At 33.3% G+C, this 22,490-nt stretch overlaps 1 protein-coding gene across 2 annotated transcripts in view; it reads left to right on the top strand.

Annotated features, from left to right (window-relative positions):
• FAM114A2 (family with sequence similarity 114 member A2) overlaps positions 1–22,490 on the top strand; it is a 33,787-nt gene that overhangs the window by 7,075 nt on the left and 4,222 nt on the right. For both annotated transcript variants that reach the window (XM_074291867.1, XM_074291868.1), the window contains exons 5-12: positions 1,567–1,661; positions 8,285–8,419; positions 9,299–9,457; positions 11,193–11,316; positions 13,552–13,631; positions 16,897–17,019; positions 17,428–17,567; positions 22,006–22,078. In XM_074291867.1, the coding sequence (XP_074147968.1) occupies positions 1,567–1,661; positions 8,285–8,419; positions 9,299–9,457; positions 11,193–11,316; positions 13,552–13,631; positions 16,897–17,019; positions 17,428–17,567; positions 22,006–22,078 (929 nt within the window). The remainder of the gene's footprint in view (positions 1–1,566; positions 1,662–8,284; positions 8,420–9,298; positions 9,458–11,192; positions 11,317–13,551; positions 13,632–16,896; positions 17,020–17,427; positions 17,568–22,005; positions 22,079–22,490) is intronic.

The raw sequence follows: 22,490 nt of genomic DNA, 5'->3' as shown, positions 1-22,490 counted from the left end.
GATTAAGTGACTTGCCCAGGGTCACACAAGTAGGAAGTGGATTTGATTCTGGATTTGAACTCAGATCCTCTTGACTCCAAGGCTACTGTACTATCTAGCTGCTTCAGGTTTTTAAAAGCTATTAAATCTTAAAACTTCACAAAGACTTTTGGGACACCATAAATTTAAAGTGTTATATAAATTAGTTACTTGCCAGGTAATAAATTCCATTTCATTAGAGGCATTCTAATAGAAATTGGATGATGACTTCTTGGGCATGTTAAGGAAGAAATTCATTTTTCATGAAAATTTATTATCTTTGAACTATACACCTTTTTGAAGTTACTTTTAATTATAAAATTCGGCCTCAGTCACTGTAGTTAAACGGACTTTTTAGGGGGCAGTATTTCAAGCTTAAAACATGTTTCAAAAGAGGACATACTATTTTCTCCCAAAATCCAACCTTTTGAACTTCCCTAGTACTGTCAAGGGTACCATCACTCTCTTATTCACTTATATTTTTAATCTCTGTCTCGGTCACAATGCATAGCCAGTTGCCAAATCTTGTAATTTCTTCCCTTATGACATTTCTTTTGCATATTTCTTTTCACTCACAGCCACCACCTTCGTTCAAGTTATTTTCATCTCTTGCCTGGTTTATTGCAATAGCTTTGTAATTTAATTTGTCTCATCTTTCTCTCTACTCCAAACCATATTTATATAGCGAAGTATTTTTCATAAAGAAGGTCTAACCATCTCACCTCCCCTACTTAGAATATTCCACTTACTTCCTATTACTTCAAAGATCAAGTATAAATTTTTCTTTTTGTCATTTAAAGCCCTTCAACACAGCCTCTTTCTATCTTTTAAGTATTTCTTACACATTATCCATCTCATCATATTTTTAGTCCAGCCATAATTAGCCTATCTGTTCCTTCTGATGCTCCATTTCACCCTCCCTGGGTATTTTCATTAGTTCTCTTCTGTGCCTGAAATGCTCTCTCTTCTCACTTCTGCCTTTTTATATCTCCAGCTTCATTTAAGACTCACCGCAAGTGGCATCTTTGGCAGAAGGCTTTTCTTCATTCCTCCACTTTGTGTGCTTTCTCCAAAGTTATCTTCCATATACTTTATGTATTTATTTTACATCTCTGATTTATGTATATGTTGTTTTTCCCCTTTGAATTTGAGGTCAGGAATTTTTTATCTTTTTTTTTTTTTTGGTATCCCCAGCACTTTACATAATTTCTGACAAAAAAAGGTAAACATTTAATAAATTTGCTTATTGATTGCTCTTATGAAGCTGATTGTCTAATAAAAAATATTGGACTTGAAATTGGAAGACCCGAGTTTAAATTGACAAAATTTCATTAAATACCCACTATGTTCTAGGATCAAATCTTTGTTCTGCTACATGCTTGTTTTGTGATCTTGGGCAAATCAATATTATTTTTTGAACTTCACTTTTTTAATCTACAAAGTGAGATGGATTAAATTAAATGACTTCTAAGAGATATTTTAAGGTATGGGGTCTATTGATATTTATGCAGTTTCCTTTTCAACTTTTTCTCTTTCTGTAAAATATAGGAGATACAAATGTCAAAGCAGAGGATGGAAATACTTCACCAATGGGTGCAGCACTTGGTGTATTCTCAACTATTTCTACAGCAGTTCAGAGTACAGTGAGTATGAAAGTGTACACACTTCTTTCATCCCTCACACAAGATGTAATTTTCAGTAGAGGAAAAAGGGATGGAATTGTTTAGGAGATTTAAGTTTTATCCCAGAAACTAATATTTACCAGCTTAATCATTTTGAGCTCACTGTGTTTATTTGTGTAAACTGGGATAGTAATGATTGTGCTATCTACTATATAGTTATTATAAGGAAAATACTTTGTAAAGTATTAAAGTATTAAAAATATCAATTATTTGATATAAAAATATCGGTGATTTTGAAAACACTAGTATTTTCAAACTTTTTGTTCTACCTTTTACTCTAAAGACTATGGTGAATTATACTATTTATATTTATGACCTTCCATACTTTAGATTATCTGTCATAATAATTTAGAGTTAAAAACATCTCTAAGAAAAAATGGTGATAGATCTATTTGTGGCCAGGAATAGTGTGAAAGCAAAAAACAAAATTTTCATAATTGGAGTTTTAAAATTTTTAAGTAGACTAGACTTTCCTTCTTTAAAATATTATTCACATGTAACAAGGTATAAAACTTCATATCCATATATCCATCAATTCTGTTTTGAGGAGCACACTCTAAGAATAGTTTAAAAAAAGAAAAAAAGAAATTTATGTAAATATTAATAACAATTCCATTTATAATGGTGAAAACTGTAAATAACTCATATGTTTGACAGTAATAATTATAGTTCTTTAAAAACTTTTTAATCCTTTACACATTTTTATGGTCCTTTTCATAATAATCTTTTATAGCCCTCACAAAAGCACTATATAGTAAGTAGATAAAGTATTATCTTCTTTTTACAGATAGGGAAATAGAATCTAGAAAGATTACTTGTTCATACAACCCTATGTAAATGACAGCCCTCTTGAACTTAGGCCTTCTGACAAGTGTGGGACTTTTTCTTATTATGTTATATATAATATATTAACACAAACTCACTTTTAAAAATAAGACAATAGTACTATAATATATGTATTTATATATACTATGCACACACACATAAATGTGTGTGTGTGTGTGTGTGTGTGTGTGTGTGTGTGTGTGTGGTCTATATCAACATATAGGAGCATTCTTTTAAATAGAATAGGTCTTTGTGGTGCCAAAGAACTGGAAACTGAGGGGATGCCCATCAATAGGGGAATGGTTAAACAAATGGTATATGATGTGATGATGGAATATTATTATCCTGTAAGAAATGATGAACTGGTTGATTTTAGAAAAACAGAGTCATGTATGAAATAACGAAAAATTATGTGAACAGTAGTAAGGGAATGTTATATATGGTAACAGTAATATTGTATGAAGAATAATTGTGGATCAACATTATTTTGAATGTACTAAATACTCAGATCAACTATAAAGGACTTGTAAAGAAAGATATTATCCATTTCTAGAGAAAGAATGATAAATAGAATTATATATAGTATCATTTTACATATTTTTTAAAATCCATGTCAGATGTTTTCTTTAGTGTACATTGGGAAAAGAGGGAAACAATTCAGATCTTAAAATGTAACCAAAAATATAAAGAAAGAAATTGTTTACTTTTAACATATTGCTGTCATGGTATAAATTGTTTCTGTTCATTTAAATCAGCATGACCTTTTATAAATCTTTCCACATTTCTCTGACACCTTCCCTTTCATCATTTTTACAATGCAATAATATTCCATCATATTTATAGTTAATTCATTTCCTAATTAATAACCTCCCTATCCCCATCTCAGATTCCCATTATCTGGATTTACCCTCTTTCTTCCATCTTTCCCCTTTCCTCCTTTTTCTTCTATTTCCAAGTTAAATGAAATATTTCTATATCAAATTCTGTGTGTATATGTGGGTTATATCTTCTTTTAACCAGTTCCAGATGAGAATGGGGTTGAAGTTTTAATTGTTCCTACATCCCTCCTCTGTATACTTGTGCATTCTATTTGAGATAAATTTTCTCTAACTTTCTTCCCCTTCATATATTTCTCTTCTCTTTCTTTTCTTAAGATCATTAAGATATAATAGAACCCATTTGTAATGAGGATAAACTAGAATCATTCCCAATAAGATCAAGGGTGAAACGGTTGCCCATGATCACCATTACTTTTCAGTATTGCATAAAAAATTTGACTTTGTCAATAAGAGAAGAAAAAGAGATTAAAAGAATTAGAGTAAGTAATGAGGAAACCAAGTTATCATTCTTTCCATATGATATAATAGTATACTTAGAGAATCCTAGAGAATTAGATAAAAAACTACAAGAAAAAATTCACAACTTTAGCCAAGTTGCAGTATGCAAAATAAATTCATAGTAAATCATTAGCATTTTTATTTATGTATTACTAACAAAATCCGGTAGTAGTAAACACAAAGAGAAATTCCATTTAAAAGAATTGTAGATGATATAAAATGTTTGGGAGTCTACTTGCCAAGGCAAAGTAAGAAACTATATGAACACAATTACAAAACTTTCCACACAAAGTCAGAACCAATTAAATGGAAGAATATCAAGTGCTCATGAGAAGGCAACCTAATATAGTAAAAATGACAATACTACTTAAATTAATCTACTTTTTCAAACTCCCAAGAAATTATTTTGCAGAGCTAGAAAAAATAATAACAAAGTTCATCTGGAAGAACAAAAGGTCAAGAATTTCAAAGGAATTAATGAAAAAAAAAAAGCAAATGAAGGGTGGTCTATCTCTACCAGACCTAAAACTGTAAAGTAGCGGTCACTCAAAGCCATTTGGTACTGGTTAAGAAATAGAGTCATTTACTTCTCATATCTGTGGAGAAGGAAGGAATTTGTGGAAGGAGTACATTGTTGAGTACAAAATAGTTAATTTTGATATATTACATTAAAAAGTTTGGTTTGTTTGTTTTTTTACCAGCAAAACCAATGCAGACAAGATTAGAAGAGAATCAGTAAACTGGAAAAAAAATTATATTCAAGGGTTCTGATAAAGACCCATTTCTAAAATATATAGAGAATTGACTAAAATTTATAAGAATTCAAGTTATTCTCCAATTGATAAATGGTTAAAGGATATGAACAGATAATTTTCAGATGAAGAAATTGAAACTATTTCTAGTCATATGAAAAGGTACTCTAAATCACTATTGATCAGAGAAATGCAAATTCAGATAATTCTGAGGTACCACTATGCACCCCTCAGATTGGTCAAGATGACAGGAAAAAGATAATGATAAATATTGGAGAGATGTGGGAAAACTGAGATATTAATCCATTGCTGGTGGAACTGTATTCTGGAGAGCAATTTGGAACTATGCCCAAATGGCTATCAAACTGTACATACCCTTTGGTCCAGCAGTATTTCTGTTGATCTTGGATCCCAAAGAGATCATAAAGGAGAGAAAGGGACATGTGCAAAAATGTTTTTGGGAGCCATTTTTTTAATGGCAAGAAATTGGAAACTGAGTAGATGCCCATCAGTTGGAGAATAGCTGAATAAGTTACGCTTTATGAGTATTATAGAATATTATTGTTCTATACAATAATCAGGAACAGTCAGCAGGATGATTTCAGAGAGGCCTGAAGAGACTTACATGAATTGATACTAAGTGAAGTGAGCAGAACCAGGAGATCATTATATATGGCAACAAAATTATAATGATCAATTCTGATGGATGTGGCTCTTCTTAACAATGAGATGATTCAGGCCAATTCCAATGATCTTTTGATGAAGAGGGCCATCTACACCCAGAGAGAGGACTGTGGGAACTGAATATGGACTATAACATAGTATTTTCACTTTTTTGTTGTTTGCTTGCATTTTATTTTCTTTCTCATTTGTTTTCCTCTTTGATCTGATATTTCTTGTGCAGCATGATAATTATGGAAATATGTATAGAAGAATTGCACATGCTTAACATATATTGGATTACTTGCTATCTAGGGGAGGGGGTGGGGGGAAGAGAGGAAATAATTTGTAACACAAGGTTTTATAAGGGTGAATATTGAAAATTATCCATGTATGTGTTTTGGAAATAAGAAGGTTTAATTAAAAAGAAGACATAACAAAACCACTCCCAGGCCTAGTATAATTATATTTTCTCTGGGAGTTTTGTGGAAGATAATAGTTCAGAGAGGAATATATGTATCATCTCCCTATAATTGGAGTAGGCATTTTTTCCTTGCTTAATCATTTATCATTTTTTATTCTTGTTTTTTTTTATTTTTTATTTTTTTTATGATTTTCTTCTTTGTTTGAACTTCAAAGTTTCTATGCAGCTCTTGCCTTTTCATCAGAAATGCTTGTTAAACCTTTGTTTCATTAAAAGTTTATTTCCCCCATTGTAGCATTATACTCAATTTTGCTGGATGAGAAATTCTTAGGTGTAATCATAATGTCCTTTGCCTCCTGGAATATCATTTTCTAAGTTCACCACTCCTTTACAGAGGTGGTTACTAAATTCTTTGTGAGTCTGACTGTGGTTTTCTGCACTTGAATTGTTTCTGGCTACTTGAAATATTTTTTCTTTGATCTGAAAACTCTGAATTTTAGAAATGATATTTCTACAAGTTTTTATTTTGGGATTTCCAGTGATTGGTGAATTCATTCTGTTTCCATTTTGCTCTCTGGTTCTAAGAGCTCTAAGCAGTTTTCTTTTAGCTTTCTTGAAATAGAATGTCTAGGCTTTTCTTTTGGGCATAGTATTTAGGTAGTGCAGTGATTTTTAATTTTATTCCTCCTTGATCTGTTTTTCAGGTCGATTGTTTTTACTATGGTACTTTATTTTTTTTTCTTCTATTATTTCCCAGTCTTATGATTTTGTTTAAATATTTCTTTTTGTTTCATAGAGTCATCTATTTAGTCTATTCCGATTTTCAGAGAATTTGATATTTGGGTAGAGTTTTGTACTTTTTGTGTCAAGCTATTAATTCTGTTTCTAATTCTTCTATAACTCTCAGTTCTTTTCATATTTGCAATTTTTTTTTTTTTTTTTGTGTGAGGCATTTGGCCAGGGTCACATAGCTAATAATTATAAATATCTGAGGCTGGATTTGAAATCAAGTCCTCCTGATTTTAGGGTTGGTACTCTATTCACTGGGCCATCTAGCTATCTCCTCTGATTTCTTTTCCATTTTTTTCCTCAAATGTTATTTCATTTATGGAAAAAAAATTTAACTTTTTAAAAAAAATTCTTGCTTCCTCTCTTTCAAGTTGAGTTTTTTTCTTAAACTGTGTTTTTACTTGAGAACATTTAAAGATGTTCTAGAGTCATTCTTTTCACCATTTATGTCTTGTACATCTCTGCCACCATAATAATTTTTTATGGTTTTTTTTTTTTTATGTTTTTTTTCAAGGCCCATTATTCCAGGTTATTTCTTGACTTAAGATTTCATATTAGAACTGGATTCTTCTGTACCTCTGGAGGGAATGTCTGGACTGGTCCTGTAGCTGCTTTTTTGGAGGGCAGTATTGACTTTTTGTTATTCTAGGATCTCAGAGACAGCTCAAGCTAGGAGTCTGAAAGCTTTCATTGATCCCAAATACAGGGTAATACAGGGTAAAATCTGATTGCTGCCCCCTTGGTCTGAGCTATGCAAGTGCTTGACCTGGATTTTGGTCAGAGCAACAATAGACTGCTAATAGACAAGCAGCTAGGAAGTCAGTGTCAGTGATAGAGCTGCAATGTCTCATTTGTTCTGGGATTCCTATTCTAGTTATTCCTCTGAAGGATGGGTTTGATGCTAGAACTGAGGTCCTATTCTGATCCTGGGCTCTGGGCCTTATTAAATGCTGCACATCCATTCCTTTATCTGCCCTGGAGCTCAGATTAAGAACTGGGTATGGGCGACAAAGCTGTTTGTTATTATTTATCCTTGTCTCAGTAGCCTGGTATGAGTACAGGAGTGCTCTGTTATGTTTCTGGAACATCTTACCTTATGCACATTCTACCTGGGCACTTGCAGTATTCCATGTGCACTGTCATATTTCTGCTGCTGCCCAGTTCGTACTGACTATTATTAGTAGGACTTTCTTTCTCCCTCTCTCCCTGTGCCAACCTGGGCTAGATACAGGACCTATTGTTGCATTTTCTGGGTTTCCTTATATACTTTGATCTAGTACATTTTCTAGGTTTAGAAAAGTTTTATAGATGATGTCTAGGCTACATTTCTTCTTGCTACATTGTCATCTTAATTTTACCTCTTATTTTAATTGCTTTTTAAGGAGGAACAGGTAAGAACAATTCCTTAAGATATCCCCTTGTGGTGTAGTACAGATTTGGTTTTAGAAGATCTTGGTGCATATCATCTTTCTTGTTCTACCACTTACTAGTTTTGAGTTTTGGCATGTCATGCCCTCCTTCCCCTTTCCTCCTATCACTCTCTGAACCTCATTTTCCTCATCTCTTCTTTGTACTGCTGTGAGAAATGTACCATGAACAGTAAATACAATAGAAGTGTCAGCTAGTGTTTTCATGATTATAATCAACATATGGATTTTAGCATTTAAATAAGTCTTGTAGAAGAATCATGATGTTATTACCAAATGTGGGTAGATTTTGTGTGCATTTACATAATTAGTAGATACAGATTCAATTTCCTAATGCTCTACTGAGATCTTTACATCTTTTTTTCCCCAGGGAAAGAGCGTTATTACTGGAGGTTTAGATGCTTTAGAGTTCATTGGGAAAAAGACAATGGATGTGATAGCTGAAGGTGATCCTGGATTTAAAAAAACCAAGGGCTTAATGAACCGAAATTCTACATTGTCCCAGGTACTATATCTTCTTATTGCCACATGGTCTCTTCCCATCATGATTTATATCCAAAAATCTTAGGCCCTTCTTATTTTTTTCTTTTTGACATTTTTTTTTCAGACAATCTAGACTGATACAGTCTTTAGTATTTGAAAAATATCTCTGATTTCATCAGAATGGGTACTTTCCCCAGTGAATTCACATAGCAATTAGTATTCACTTTCTAATAAGCAAGGAATATATTGTTACTATAGTAATAATTAATAAAATATAAAAATGAGCTGTGATATTATATTTTTATAGGATTTTTAAATAATAGCCGGTATTCATATAGTGACCTTGGGCAAACAAGTTTCTTAAGTGTTCTAGGATCTCAGTTTCTTCATCTGTAAAATGAATAGTTTGGACTAGATGACTCTAAATCTACAATCATATAATTCTTACTTCCTACTGAAGGTGGGGGAGAAGGAGTTGGGCTAGATAAGCTCTAAGATCTCTTACAGTGCTGAGAGTCTATAATCAATGGTTAAAGAGCCAGTGGTCTGAAATAGGCTGGTTCTTATTTTTCTTTTCAATTTTTGCCCTTGCATATTTCTATTTCATTAGTGAATTCTAAGCTTTGAGATGTATGTGTACATTAGGTTAATATTAAAGCCATTTTTCTGAAAAATATCTGGTTTCTCAATATTCATTTGGCTGCTCAGTATCAAAATAGTTGTAATCAATTCTACAATGAATCTCTTCAGCTTTTCCATCTTTAATGTTCCATGAATTAAAGGGTCAGTAACTGTACAGTATTAATACCCTTGGTATCTGTCTTCTTTTTAAATTTCTGTGCTTTTAAAAGTTACCCTTGAGCTACCATTGCACAAGCTTAATGCCTTTATTTCTTTTCAGGTTTTGCGAGAGGCAAAAGATAAGGAAGAACTGAGGACAGCCAATGAGGTTACCATGGATACTGAAAAAAAAGCTCATTATGGATTACTCTTTGATGAATTTCAAGGCCTTTCACATCTAGAAGCTTTGGAGATGCTTTCTCGAGAGAGTGAAATAAAGGTATCATAATAGTTTGAATATAAAATGTTCCCAAAGTAGGTAACTCATTCCTTAAATGAGGTCTCTTTGAAGGCAGAGTTGGTTGAGGGATGGGGAACTATATAATATAAATTGAAAAGCAATTATACAAAATGACTTCAATGCTCCAATGACTTTTTTATTTTTGGTATACTCTATCACTTTTTCCAGTGTGTTGTACTTTCTAAAAATGCAAATTACAACACCTCCATACTCTGTAGGTAATCGTTATTAATTTCTGTCACCTTAAAAAAATTATCATCAGATAGCCAATCCTTAGCTGAGGCATCTATCCATACATCTCTTGATTAGTCCTAGAAATCTGTTGCCAGATCCATACTTAAAGCTTTCCAATTAAATAGTAGTTACAGAGCATGTACACTAAAGGCTTAGTTTCAGGAACCCCACATTATCTCTCCATCATGATAGTATATTGATATGCATACATTTAATAGACATTAAAAACCATAGTTAGTATGAAAGTTAGGTGATGAAGTATCATGAGGAGTATATGAAGAGAATAAGAAAGGTTATACAGTCTGAGACTATGGGGAGAGGACACAGGGTCTATAAGCAGGCACCATTGTCAAACTTACAGACCCATATTTAGGTATGTAGGAAGGGGAAAAAAAGAATGATTGGGATTTATTGAAAATGATATAGTTAACTAGACTTACTGGAAACTACAGTGCTAACAATCAGGCTAAGCAGTATTAGAGATTGCTACATTCAGGTTTCATATTTATCAACTTAAGGTTTTTGTTTGAACCAATATATAAGACAGAAATGAAATTGGATGTCAGTCTTAAATTGGGAAAGGAAAACATTTGAAGGATGGAGGCTCTAGATTCCTTAAGTCATGCCATAAATAACAATCACATACTATATTGTATGTGCTAAGCACTAGGGATACAAAGTCTCTCCCCTCAAGAAGTTCACAATGTAATGGAGAGAGGAAACATGCAAAGAACTGTGTACAAACAAAATATATAGAGAAGTATTCACAGAAAAGAAGGCACAAGCATTAAGGAGGATTGAGAAATGCTTTCTTGCAGAAGGAGGAATTTTAGCAGAGACTTGAAAGAAGCTAAGAATCAGAGGTAGGGGGGAAGAGATTTTACACTTGGAGTACAACCAGTGAAAACATTTGGGATATCTAAACCTTATGCTTGAAATAGAACAAGTAAGTGTTTCTTGATAGCCCCAGGAACAGAGTTCTCAGTAGCCCAATTGTTATTTTTTTTTATCTTGCCTTGCTGTTTCCATAAAATGATGTTTTGTTTGTTCTTGATTGGCTCAATATTATTTCACATGTATTTTTAAAACAGTCATTAAGCACTAACAGTTCTTTAGACATCTCTGATTAGGCTATAATTTGGATTCACTGATTATAGTTTATAAGATTATATAAGTCATATAAGATTATAGCCTTAATAATAATAAAACAAGCAAGCAAACATACAAATTTGTGTATATTGTTATTTCTCTGTCCTCTAAAGGGACCAACCAACCTCCCTTTTTAAAACTCCACTATTGACCAATGAATAGTTGCTGTGACTGCAAAATTGATCTTTAGTCCCTTAATCTGTAAAATGGTTATGTAATACTTTCCTTATCTGTATAATTTTCTTATCAGTAAGAACTCTGAAATTCCTTATCCACTTTCAGTTATTTTTTATATTCATGTATGTTTTATGAATATCTTGTTTGTAACTAGGTGAAATCCCTTACTAATTCTCTATCTGGTGAAGAATTAGAGAATATAAAACTTGACTTGGAGCAAATCAAAGAAGCTTTTTCATTAGCTGAATTCAGTGATGAAGAAGATGATGAAAAAAAGGGTAATATGTAAATTCACTTATTATTTGGTCTGAAGCCTAATTACCATCGAGACAATCTAAATTTAGAATTCTAGATAACTAAAGTTATTCTGACCAATTTGGGGGTATGTTTTCTGGTCCCTACAAGAAGCTGTATTTCCTATTGTAAATTCACTAGTTGGACATTGTGGCTTATCAACTAGTCTGATGAATTAGTGTCGTTCAGCACTTCAACTCTGATATAAACTAAGTTTTATGAATATCCAATCATTCGAACTAATACCATTAGGGATCCATGGGTACTCAAAGTGCATACATATCAAAATAACCATTTTCCCCCTTGTATTTTCCTATAAACTTTTATCAATGCTTAAAATTATAGATAAGATGTTGGAATCCAATACTAACTTACTATTCAGATTGGATTTTATTGGTTGTCTGGACTTTGGTAGAGAGGTTGTTGGACCAAGATCTGGATCCCAGTTTTGTACATTCAATGTATTAATATTATCACTTTTTGGTCTAGACTGCTGCCTCTTGTTTTAAACAATGTCTATATTGTAAATGTTTAAACTGATGACTATATAATATACCCACAGCTCCTTGAGATCATCTTATTCAATTTAACAAGCATTTTAATGCATCTACGTGGTGCATAGAAGTGTATTGCATTCTAATATTTCACTTTACCACCCGCAAAAAATAGACCCTTCTTCAGAGACTCTGTGTCATCACTTTCTTACTCAGGCTCTGGGAAAGTAAAATATGGTAAATTGAGATTACCTTAGTATCTCAGCTATACATAAAGTTTATTCAGTTCTACTTTAGCTACCCAAAGATTTTCCTTTGAAGTTTTTGATTGTGTCTGATAAATGAGGTCAAGATGAATGTGTTGCTGTATATAAATGCATAATTTAATCATACTTGATGAGATTAGAAAGCAATTATTTCAAATACAGATTTTTAGAGCTAACTATTGTTATTGAGGCAGCTTGTAAGAACTAATGAAGCTAATTTCACTTTTAAATGATTATAGAGTGTATATCTAAATATAATTTGAGTTATCCAAATCGCTGAATGATAACCCCATTAATATTAAACACGCTGTGGTAATCCTCAGTTGTGGGGTTTTGTTTTATTTTTTAAAAAACTTTGCTTGAGTTATTGGTACAGGATGCCACTAACAATATTTGTTCCATCTAGTGACATCTGCCCTTGCATAAGTAATCAGAAACTATAATCTTTAAATACTGCTTAAAGTGCTCAAAGGAATTTTCTTAACAGATGTGCAGGATTTGTATGTCTAATTAAATCCTTTACCTGTTTACTAGCAATCAGGACTTTGAAATGGTAGATCTGGGAATTTTGGGATAAACTTCAATTGATTATGCTACTTTGATGTTTATGGACCTCTCCCCTACAAAGCCCTTATCATCTGTGTGGAGTAGACAAATAGCATTGGGGCCATTGTGACTATAGAGCTATATTCATTGCTTCTTATAGGCTTTAGCTTTCATTAGCATCCTCAATCCTGTTCCCCAATCTTTGATATCAAGGAAAGCAATGAATGCAGTGTCATTCTGAATGCAGCCCTGGACTTAGATTATGTACATCATACATTAGAGCTAGAAGGTACTTTGCAAGTTATCTAGTGCATTTATAGATTCAGAGACTGAGGTACAAAGTCTTTCAGCTTACAAGTAGCAGATTTGAGATTTGAATCTAGTTCTTCTTAATTTGAAAGCTAGCATTCTTTCATTGCACCACATTGCTTCTTTTAATTTCCTTTATTTTGCTCCAAAATTTCACTTTATCCTAGAAGTTTTTTATATCCCTGAATCAGCTTTTATAGGTTTTTCTAATATTATTTCAAATCTTAAAGAGTCCTGTTGGCCAAATTAGTCTGGGAAATATTGGGTTAGATTGTCAATGCTAAAAGAGATATGAGAAGGATTTTGAAAGATAATTAGCTTTTGGATGGACAGAGAGGAACCGAGCATATATTACAGGTGACTTTTCTGTTTGCATTCCTGTAATGTACATTTTGATGTGGTTCTTTGTGCTGGTCCTGATCACTTATTAGAGACTGTGAGCTTTGGGAGAGCATATGTTTTCCATTGATAGGACTAACGGATGCATAATACCCTCTGGGCTTCATATATTCTGCATAACCTGGGCATGCTATGTGATACTTGTTGCTGACATGTCTTATTGGTCTGTCTATAATGTTTTGTCTTGTCATTGATTGTCTTTCAGAAGATGAAGATTTCACTACAGAAATAACAGAGCTGTTTTCCCAGCTGCATGTTTCCACCAGACCTGACAAACTGACTAATGTGAGTTATTTCATCTTGGCTATTTCTTTTTCTAATTATGAATAGGATAGACATATAAGATTTTGGATAGATGATTCTAACTTCCTGATAGACATATCACAAAGATTAAGGATTAATCTTTGGTTTCCTCTCTAATAGATTTTTCTTTTTAATTCTCCCACTGGCTAGCACCATTCACTACATATGGTAGGCACTTAATAAATATTGGTTATTATCCTTATTATTACTTTTGTTACTTTTATGTAATGCTTTCTTCATCACAAACTTGTAAAATAATTAGTCCAAGGTTAGGGAGTTAGTCATTTCATTGGTATAGGCAATTCTCAGATGAGAAAATTCTTTACCAATTCAGGTTGGCCTTTTCTCTGCAACTACAGACTTAAGAGAATTACTTAGAACACTATGAGGTTACATGATTTGCCCGAGGTTGTGTATCTAGTATATGTCAGAGATAAGTATTCCTGCTTCCAAAGCCAGCTCTTTATTCACACAAACTCTCTGGCAGTCTAATATTATTATTTTAATGCAAAAGGATATTTATTTAGGGGCAGCTAGGTGGCGCAGTGGAGAGAGCATCAGCCCAGAAATCAAGAGGACCTGAGTTCAAATGTGGCCTCAGACACTTAACACTTCCTAGCTGTGTCACTTAATCCCAATTGTCTCAGAAAAAAAAAAAAAAAAAAAAAAAAAAAAAAGGATATGTATTTAAAGTAAAAATCCCCTAAGCAAGTCACTTAATCCCAATTGTCTCAGCAAAAAAAAAAAAAAAAAAAAAAAAAAAAGGATATGTATTTAAAGTAAAATTGCAAAACCCTCCGAAAAAAGTTAAAATTAAAATATAGCTAGCAATCTAAGCATCCAATTCTTGAGCTACCTTCTCCTATACATAGTAGGAGCTGCTTTCAGCAAATTGCTCATGACTCAGTATTAAAACTTGGTATTTGGTATAGTTTCTGCCTAGAGAAAGGATCTTGAAAAGATTATAGAACAGTACATTGTCTAAAAAAAATAAAGAGCATGGAACAGTGGAAAGGGCACTGGACTGGGAAGCAACATTTTTAGGGAAACTTGGGTTTGTGTCCTTGTTCTGTTATTTACAAGCAGTATTACTGAATATTCACATAAATTCTATGACTTCTGGTAGATTTCTTTCCTCTATGAAACTCATTTCTTATCTATAAATGAGAATGATAATTCCTGTTCTGTAATATTGAGCTGATTTCTTAGCTTCTCTGAGATTGTTTTCTCAGCTAAAAAATAAAATTATGCCTTCTTTGTCTCAGTGATGTTAGGGTCGAATGAGATAATATGTATGAAAGAAAAGTATAGATGTCTGGGTATAGTAGTACACACTTGTGATTGCTGCTCCAGGGAAGGCTGAGGCTGATAGATTATTTGAGCTCTGGAGTTCTGAGCTGGAATGAGCTAAAGCCCAGAAGGGTCTCCTTAAATCCAACAACAGTAATAGTGAGCCATCAGGTTTCACAGGAAGGAAAATCAGCCTAAGGTCCAAAACAAAGCCAGTACAGACTTTTTTGTCAATCACTAGATCTGTGAGTGGCTCTTACATTTCCATCCTGAATGAGATAGGGAGACCCAGTCTCAAAAGAAAAAAAAAAGTGTAGAACATTATGCAAATGTCAAGTATTATTGCAATAGAAGTAGTGTGAAGTAATGCATAGAGAACAAGTCTTGAAGGCAGCACACTTGAGTTCAAATCCTGCTTTAGATACGTACTTGCTGTATGATATTGGGCAAATCACTTACCCTTTCTCAGCATTAGTTTCTTCATATGTAAAATAGGAATGCTACTGTTACTACTATTACTACTACTATTACCACCATCACCACCTACCATCACCCAACTCACAGGGTTGTTGTAAGAATAATTGAGGTTATATATGTAATGTGCTATGTTAATCTTAAGTTGATATATAAATATTATTAGTATTAATTTCCAATCCTTATCACCTATTGCCTGGGCTATTTCAGTAGCCTTCTAACTTCTTTCTGCCTCCTTTCTCCCCACTCCATTCCATCCTTTGCTCAGCTGCCAACATTTTTCTAAAGCATAAAGGTATATGATCCCCTTTCTGATCCCTTGCTTAGGGAGGTCCAGTAGTTCTCTCTTATTTCTAGGATCAAATGTAAACTCTTCTGTTTGGCATTTAAAACTCTTAAATATTAATCCCCTTCTTACACTGTACATATAGCTACACAAACCTATTTACAGTTACTCAGGTACTACACTTCATCTTCTGTCTCTATGCTTTTGGACTGGTTATAATTTAGGCCTGGAATTCTTTTCCCTGTCTCTTTCTTAGCTTCTTTCAAGACTCAGCACATATCCTGTTTTCTGTAGGAATCCTTGCCAGTACCCTCAACTGCTAATGCCCTCCTTTTTAGACTACCTTGATTTACTTCATAAGTATCTTTTATGTATGAAGTTATTTATGTGTTGTCTTTTTCGCTAGCATTTATTCTTTTTGAGGATAAGAGCCTGTATTTTGCCCTTTTTTGTATCCCCAGTGCTTGGCACAATACTCAGCCCAGGGACAATATTCAAAAAATGCTTGTTGATTGACTGATAAAAATTCTTGTTGACTTTTTCAGGTGGAGAGAGCTTCTAAACTGGAAGCCTTCCTATCTTAATGAAATCACAGGTTCATTTCTTATCCCTACATCTAGTACTAAATGTACTTAAGTATAATTTATACAAGAGGACATATATATTATTATATATTACATTAGACAGTCCCCAAAACTGTAATTGAAAAGTCAAGACCTTGCTTCTTACTTTCTGTGACTTTTTGCAAGTCACTTCACATTTCTGGGCCTTTTTATCTTTATTTGAAAAATGAGGGATTCAGTCAAGAAAAATATGTAAGGTAATTACAATTTTAGATTCTAGAAGGGATTTCTCCTGTTCTTATTAATAGGCAATAACAAGCAATACCATGCTAAGCCACTGGGTGGCATTAAGAGAAAGTTGACAGTATTTTTATTGTAAAGTACTGGCTTTCTGTCAACCCATAGTGCCTATGAAAAACATTTTCTGTAACTACAGATATGGTGAAAACTTTCTTTGTGGTTTTATATAGTTATTTAGAACTGAACGAGAAACATCAGAGATCATTGAGTCCAATTCCTTTGTTTTATGGTATCAGTTTGTTCTGTTACTAGGGCAGAATAACCCTAATCAAAGTCTTGTTGGTTTGATGAGCATTTTTTTTTTTTTTTTGTCTGTTTTTAAATACATATGTAGGCAAGAAATACTGTTCATGAGTGGATCAGGATGTCGAGCTCCAAACCTTTAACAGAGGAAGAAGAAGAAAGAAAGCAGGTAGAACTGGAGAATTCAGAGAAAGAAGATAAAAAAACAATAGAGGTAAATAATAAGGCAGAAAAGAATCCTTTTAGTATATGTTAGAAATATAAGTACTGTATTCAGCATTGTACTTAGAAATAGTGATTTAAATTGCTGAGAGCATTAGATCTTTGTTTACTAAGCTATGTGGCTTTGGGTAAGTGTTATTTGCTGTGAAATAAAGGTGTTAAAATAAGTTAATCCCCTCATTTTTCCTACCTCTTATATTTTACATTTTGATATCCTTTCCTGCTCTGACATTCTATATACTGTGATCATCTTGTCTAATTGTTCACTGTCTGATTCAGTTGTCTAATATGTTTCAAGATGCTGGATATCAAATTGTTCTATAGAGTGAAAATATGGATAATGTTTCTTAGAGAAAAATTACTAGTTTATGGAAAATAAATGGTTTTCTCTGTCTTCCAGGATATTCATGCATTTGCCATCCAAAGTCTGGCGGAACTCACAGCCTACTCCATTGAAATGTTTCATAAAACAGCAGCATTGATTCTACATGGTCAAAAACAAGAGATAACTGCTTTAAAAAGAAGCAAAACCCTTTCCCAGTAAGTATAATGAATATTCTTTGTAAAATCAAGGCTGTTTTCAAGTGTGACTCACTATCAGTCATTAGTCCTTCCTTAGCTCCTTCCCACAGCTTGAAAACTTTGTCTACTCTGCTCACACCTACTCTGATTATTTGAATTAGCTTACTTTGGAACTTACTTAATAGATGAATCTGTTTCTTTGTATGAAGCCACAATCCAAGATAAGAGTTGTTCCAAAAGGAAAGGACAAATGAAGATCTGTGATTATTTAGGTGTCAAAGTCTGACTTACTGAAGATAATATTCTGACAATGAGTGTAATTATCTTTACAAAGTATGCACAAAAATATACACAAAAATACAATAAAAACCCAAATTTTAAGAAATAAGGCTATGTAAAAGTATGATTTATTTAAGCACAAAATCAAATGTCTAGTTGCTAAAAATAATTATGAAAATTTTCAGGGATTTATTGAGCTATTTCCTAAATATGTCATTGTACTACTGTCATCCTCCATCAGGGGACTCTTTTAATATGATTCATCATAATGTGAAGGGGGCCATCCTCAGTCATTCTTATCTATATCTTGCCATTGGATTCTGCTCCAGAGGAGAAAGTGAGACTGGTGATTTTGCATAGCCATCTTACCCTTAAATCCAGTTCATTTGCAAGTCATGACATCACCTTCTTGATGTCATGGTTCTCTTTGAGAATGAAGGACGGGGCAGCTAAGTGGCATAGTGGGTAGAGCACCAGCCCTGAAGTCAGGAAGACCCATGGTAAAATTTGGCCTTAGACACTTAACACTTCCTAGCTGTGTGACCTTGGGCAAGTCACTTAATCCCAATTGCCTTGGCAAAAGAAAAAAAAAAGAGAGAGAATGAAGGACAAACAACAACTTGTGGGTAACTGTCACACTGGAGACCCAACTGGTCAATTGGTGGGCAGTGCAACTTCTCCCCTCTGTGTTTTTTCCCTCCCTCTCTCCCTCTTTCTTTTCTTCCTCCTTCCTCATTTCTTCCTTTTTTCCTCCCTCCCTTTCTTCCTCTCTTCCTCCCTTCCTCCCTCCTTCTTTCCTTCTTTCTTTATTCTAACCTTACCTTGCCCTATCTATGGGTGTAAAGGAAGGTAAATTTTGATTGCTGAAACCTAGCAACATATCTTGGATATATTTAATGGTTAGATTTCTTTTTTATGAACCATACTTTAAACTTAGATCACTTTAGCTCTCATTGGGCCAACAATAGATCCAGCTTAAGCCTCACTTAGTCATTGTTTTGCTCTGATAGCTCAGAGTGCAAATAACAATTTTGATCAGAAACCCTGAAATTCAGTCTTCCTTTCTCAGATGATTTTGTTTTATTTTTTGACTAGGTAAAAGAGGTCATTCTGTGCCTCATTTTTACCTAGTCTTTATCACTGAATGGAAATTCAGGCAAACTGGGACCTGGAAAAGATCTTAGCTTAAAAAGGCCAAAGTCTCCCACTTCATTCAGGTCCATCTCCAGTCATCCTGATTTCTATCTTGCCACTGATGGTTTTGGAGGAGTGGTTCGTAATTTTATATTTATATTGCCCTTCCTCACTTAAATCTAATTCACTTGCAAATCATACTATCTACTTCCTGATATCATGATCCACTTCTAGATCAAAGGACAAACAATAGCAGTACTAACTGCTGTGTCAGGAAATTGCAAAATCTGGCATGTTCTAGGAAGCTAGTTTTATATGGGTTCATTGATGAATCAAATACTGGTCTAATTGATTAGGTGTAGAGGAGTCCAGAATTACAATGGTGGACAGAATTACAGTAGTGGGCTTTCAAGTGATACATTTTTTTAACACTTATCTTCCCTAGTAGGTGGGATCTATATCAGTGGAGGGAGTACCAGCATTAATAAAGTCATAGATTGTTTTTAATATTATAGTATTACTGGCCTCTTGTAGTACTGAATTAATTATATACATGATATTTCATCTCCTGCCTCAGTTCCTTTTTACAGGCTGTTCTTCATATCGATCATGTTCTTTTTCCTTTTTCTCTGCCTTGGACAATTTCTAGCGTCCTTCAAATCACAGTCCAGGTGCTAAAATACTATAGAAATTCTTTCTTGATCCCCTCTGTTGTTAGTATTCCCCTAATCCCTCTAATGAAGTTATTTTGTATTTGTTCTTTATATATTACCTATCTGTTTGCATACTATTCTTAAGTAGAATGTAAACTCTGTGAGGGCAGGGACTACTTTATTTTGTCTTTGTATTGTTACCACCCAATAGTTTTCATGACAAAGTTGGAACTAATAAATGATTTGATCGATTGCAGCTTGAATCTGTGATGTTAGGAAAAGAGTTGTACAGGATACAACTTGAAGATGTGAGAGTATAGGCCAAATTGAGGGTTGTAATGGAAAAGTAGTTTAGTTTGTCTGGAGCATAGTGTATGAAGAAAAATAATATAAAATAAACCTGAAAAGGTGGTGGTGTCAAATTTCAGTGAGCCTTCTTTTCTTGCAAGAAAAGAAATTTGAGCTCACCAGGCAATAGTAACCATTAAAAACTTATTTTTTTTTAGTAGAATGATAGCACCAGATCTATGTATAAGAAAGATTTTTTTTTTTTTTTTTAGTGGTTTGGATAGGAGGGGTTTGAGGCTAGAAACCCTCTTACAAAGAGTCAAAAATAACCTTATGATTTTGAATATTAGAATTTGGATGAAAAAGTATCAGGGATAGAACTGGTAAAATCATTAAAAGGAGCACACATTTAGAGGGGAAAAGAAAATTGGTTTTAGAAGATTATTTGAGTGTTAGGCCAGTCACATACATTACTAGCTGGAGATTGTGGATTTAGAAGTTAGAAGAGAAGTCAGATCTGGAGATTTGAAAATTATCTTCATGGAGAAAGTAGAGGCATTGGGTATAAACAACTTTTTAAAGAAGCTTAACACTGAATGGCAAAACTTGGTGTAGGCATGAAAGAATGGAATCAAGGGTTTAGGTAGAGGTATTCAGTTTTTCTTTTCCAACAATGAGGAAATGTTTTTAATATCATGAATTAATGCTTTTTTTTTTTTTTTTAAATCTTATTTTCAAAAGATATGCAAAGATAGTTTTCAACATTCACTCTTGCAACCTTGTATTCCAAATTTTTCTTCTTCTCTTCTCTCCACTCCCTCCCTCAGAAGGCAGGTAATCCCATATAGGTTAAATATGTGCAATTCTTCTATACATATTTCCACATTTATCATGCTATACAATAAAAATCAGATCAAAAAAGAAAACAAATGAGAAAAAAAAAAGCCAAGCAAACAACAATACTATGTTGTGATCCACATTCAGTCCCCATAATCTCTTTTTGAATTCAGATGTCTCTCTCCATCACTTCTGTTGTAATTGGCCTGAATCCTTTTTCTCTTTTTTTATGATATATATAAAATTTTTTTTTTAGGTAATTTTTTTTTTTTTTTTTTTTTTTACAACATTATCCCTTGTACTCCCTTCTGTTCCGAGTTTTTCCCCTCCTTCTCTCTACCCCCTCCCCTAGATGGCAGGCATTCCCATACATATTAAATATCTTATAGTATATCCTAGGTACAATATATATGTGCAGAACCAAATTTTGTTGTTGTTGTTGTTGCAAAGGAAGGATTGTATTTGGAAGGTAAAAATAATCTGGGAAGAGAAACAAAACAAAACAAAACAAAAAAAAACAGTGCCCACAGTTTACACTCATAGAATGAATATATATTGACATTTAAGGAATAGAGACATTTGCGTTAGATGACTTTAGTGTTCTCAGTGAAGTTGGACGCCAGAAGAAAAGAAAATGAGATAGGAAGTTTGTGTAGATAGAATAGAAATATTGTGTATCAGGGAGAAACTCATTGATAATCATGTGTCCTAAACTTTTAATGCATGTGATAGTTACTTTAATATATATTTATTAAATTTATTTTGATATGTGTACTGGTTATCGAGTCCATCCATTGGAAATACATTTCTGAGCTGGACATGCCTTTAATCCCCATTACTGAGAAGAGTGAGGTTGATGGATTGTTTGAACTGGGGTTTCTGAGCTGCTGTGACACTATTGTCACATTAAGTCTGGCACCAGACATTCCCTAGAGTGGGGGTCACTGGATTGCTTAAAGAATGGTGATCTTCCCAGGTTGGAAATGAAGCCAGTTAAACTTCTCCTGATGGTCAATAGTTGGGATTGGACTGGGGAATATATCCAACCTGGGCAAGATAGAGAGACTTAGTCTTAGTCTTGAAAAAAAAATCTGAAATTACTTATATATTTGATTCCTGACCTAGAAACTTATATTTCCTTTACAAGCTTTTATCACTCATATTTGACACAAATGGAGATGCTTTGTTTTGTTTTTGAGGTTTTAAAATGTATCCTTTATAAATATAGAAAAGAAACATTTGATTTTTCTTTTTTATTTCTTCAGAATGACAATTTTATTGTGTAAAGAATTGTCTTCAATGTCTAAAGAGTTTGCCACATGCTTGACAGCTGTTGGGGTAAGAATTGCTTCATTTCATTGAATTGGAATGTTTGTTTTTTATAATTCTTTTTGCTATCTTTGCTATATATTTGAAGTACACAGTATATTTTGTTGAATAAAACTAAAATATAAAATTGCGAAAGATCTTTGATCCTTGCATTTTTTCCATTTCTAGTATGTCAGTTATTTTTTCTTTGAATATTTTAAGGTTTTTATTTGTCATTAATTTCATACTTTTTTTTTGTTTGTTTGTTTATCTTTAATTTTCAGATTTTCCTTTCTGCTGTTCTTCAAATTCTTCCTTTGTCTTATGGTTTGTTTTTGTTTCTTTTACATTTTCAGTTCTTCTTCAATTCCTTTGAATACAACATTTATCTGAGAACATCTCTCGGAATATCTTTTCTAATTTCATTTGCCATTTCTTTTGT

Source organism: Sminthopsis crassicaudata, chromosome 2 (genome assembly GCF_048593235.1).
Source record: "Sminthopsis crassicaudata isolate SCR6 chromosome 2, ASM4859323v1, whole genome shotgun sequence".
Taxonomy (NCBI): domain Eukaryota; kingdom Metazoa; phylum Chordata; class Mammalia; order Dasyuromorphia; family Dasyuridae; genus Sminthopsis; species Sminthopsis crassicaudata.
This window is presented reverse-complemented; position numbering and strand designations above follow the sequence as displayed.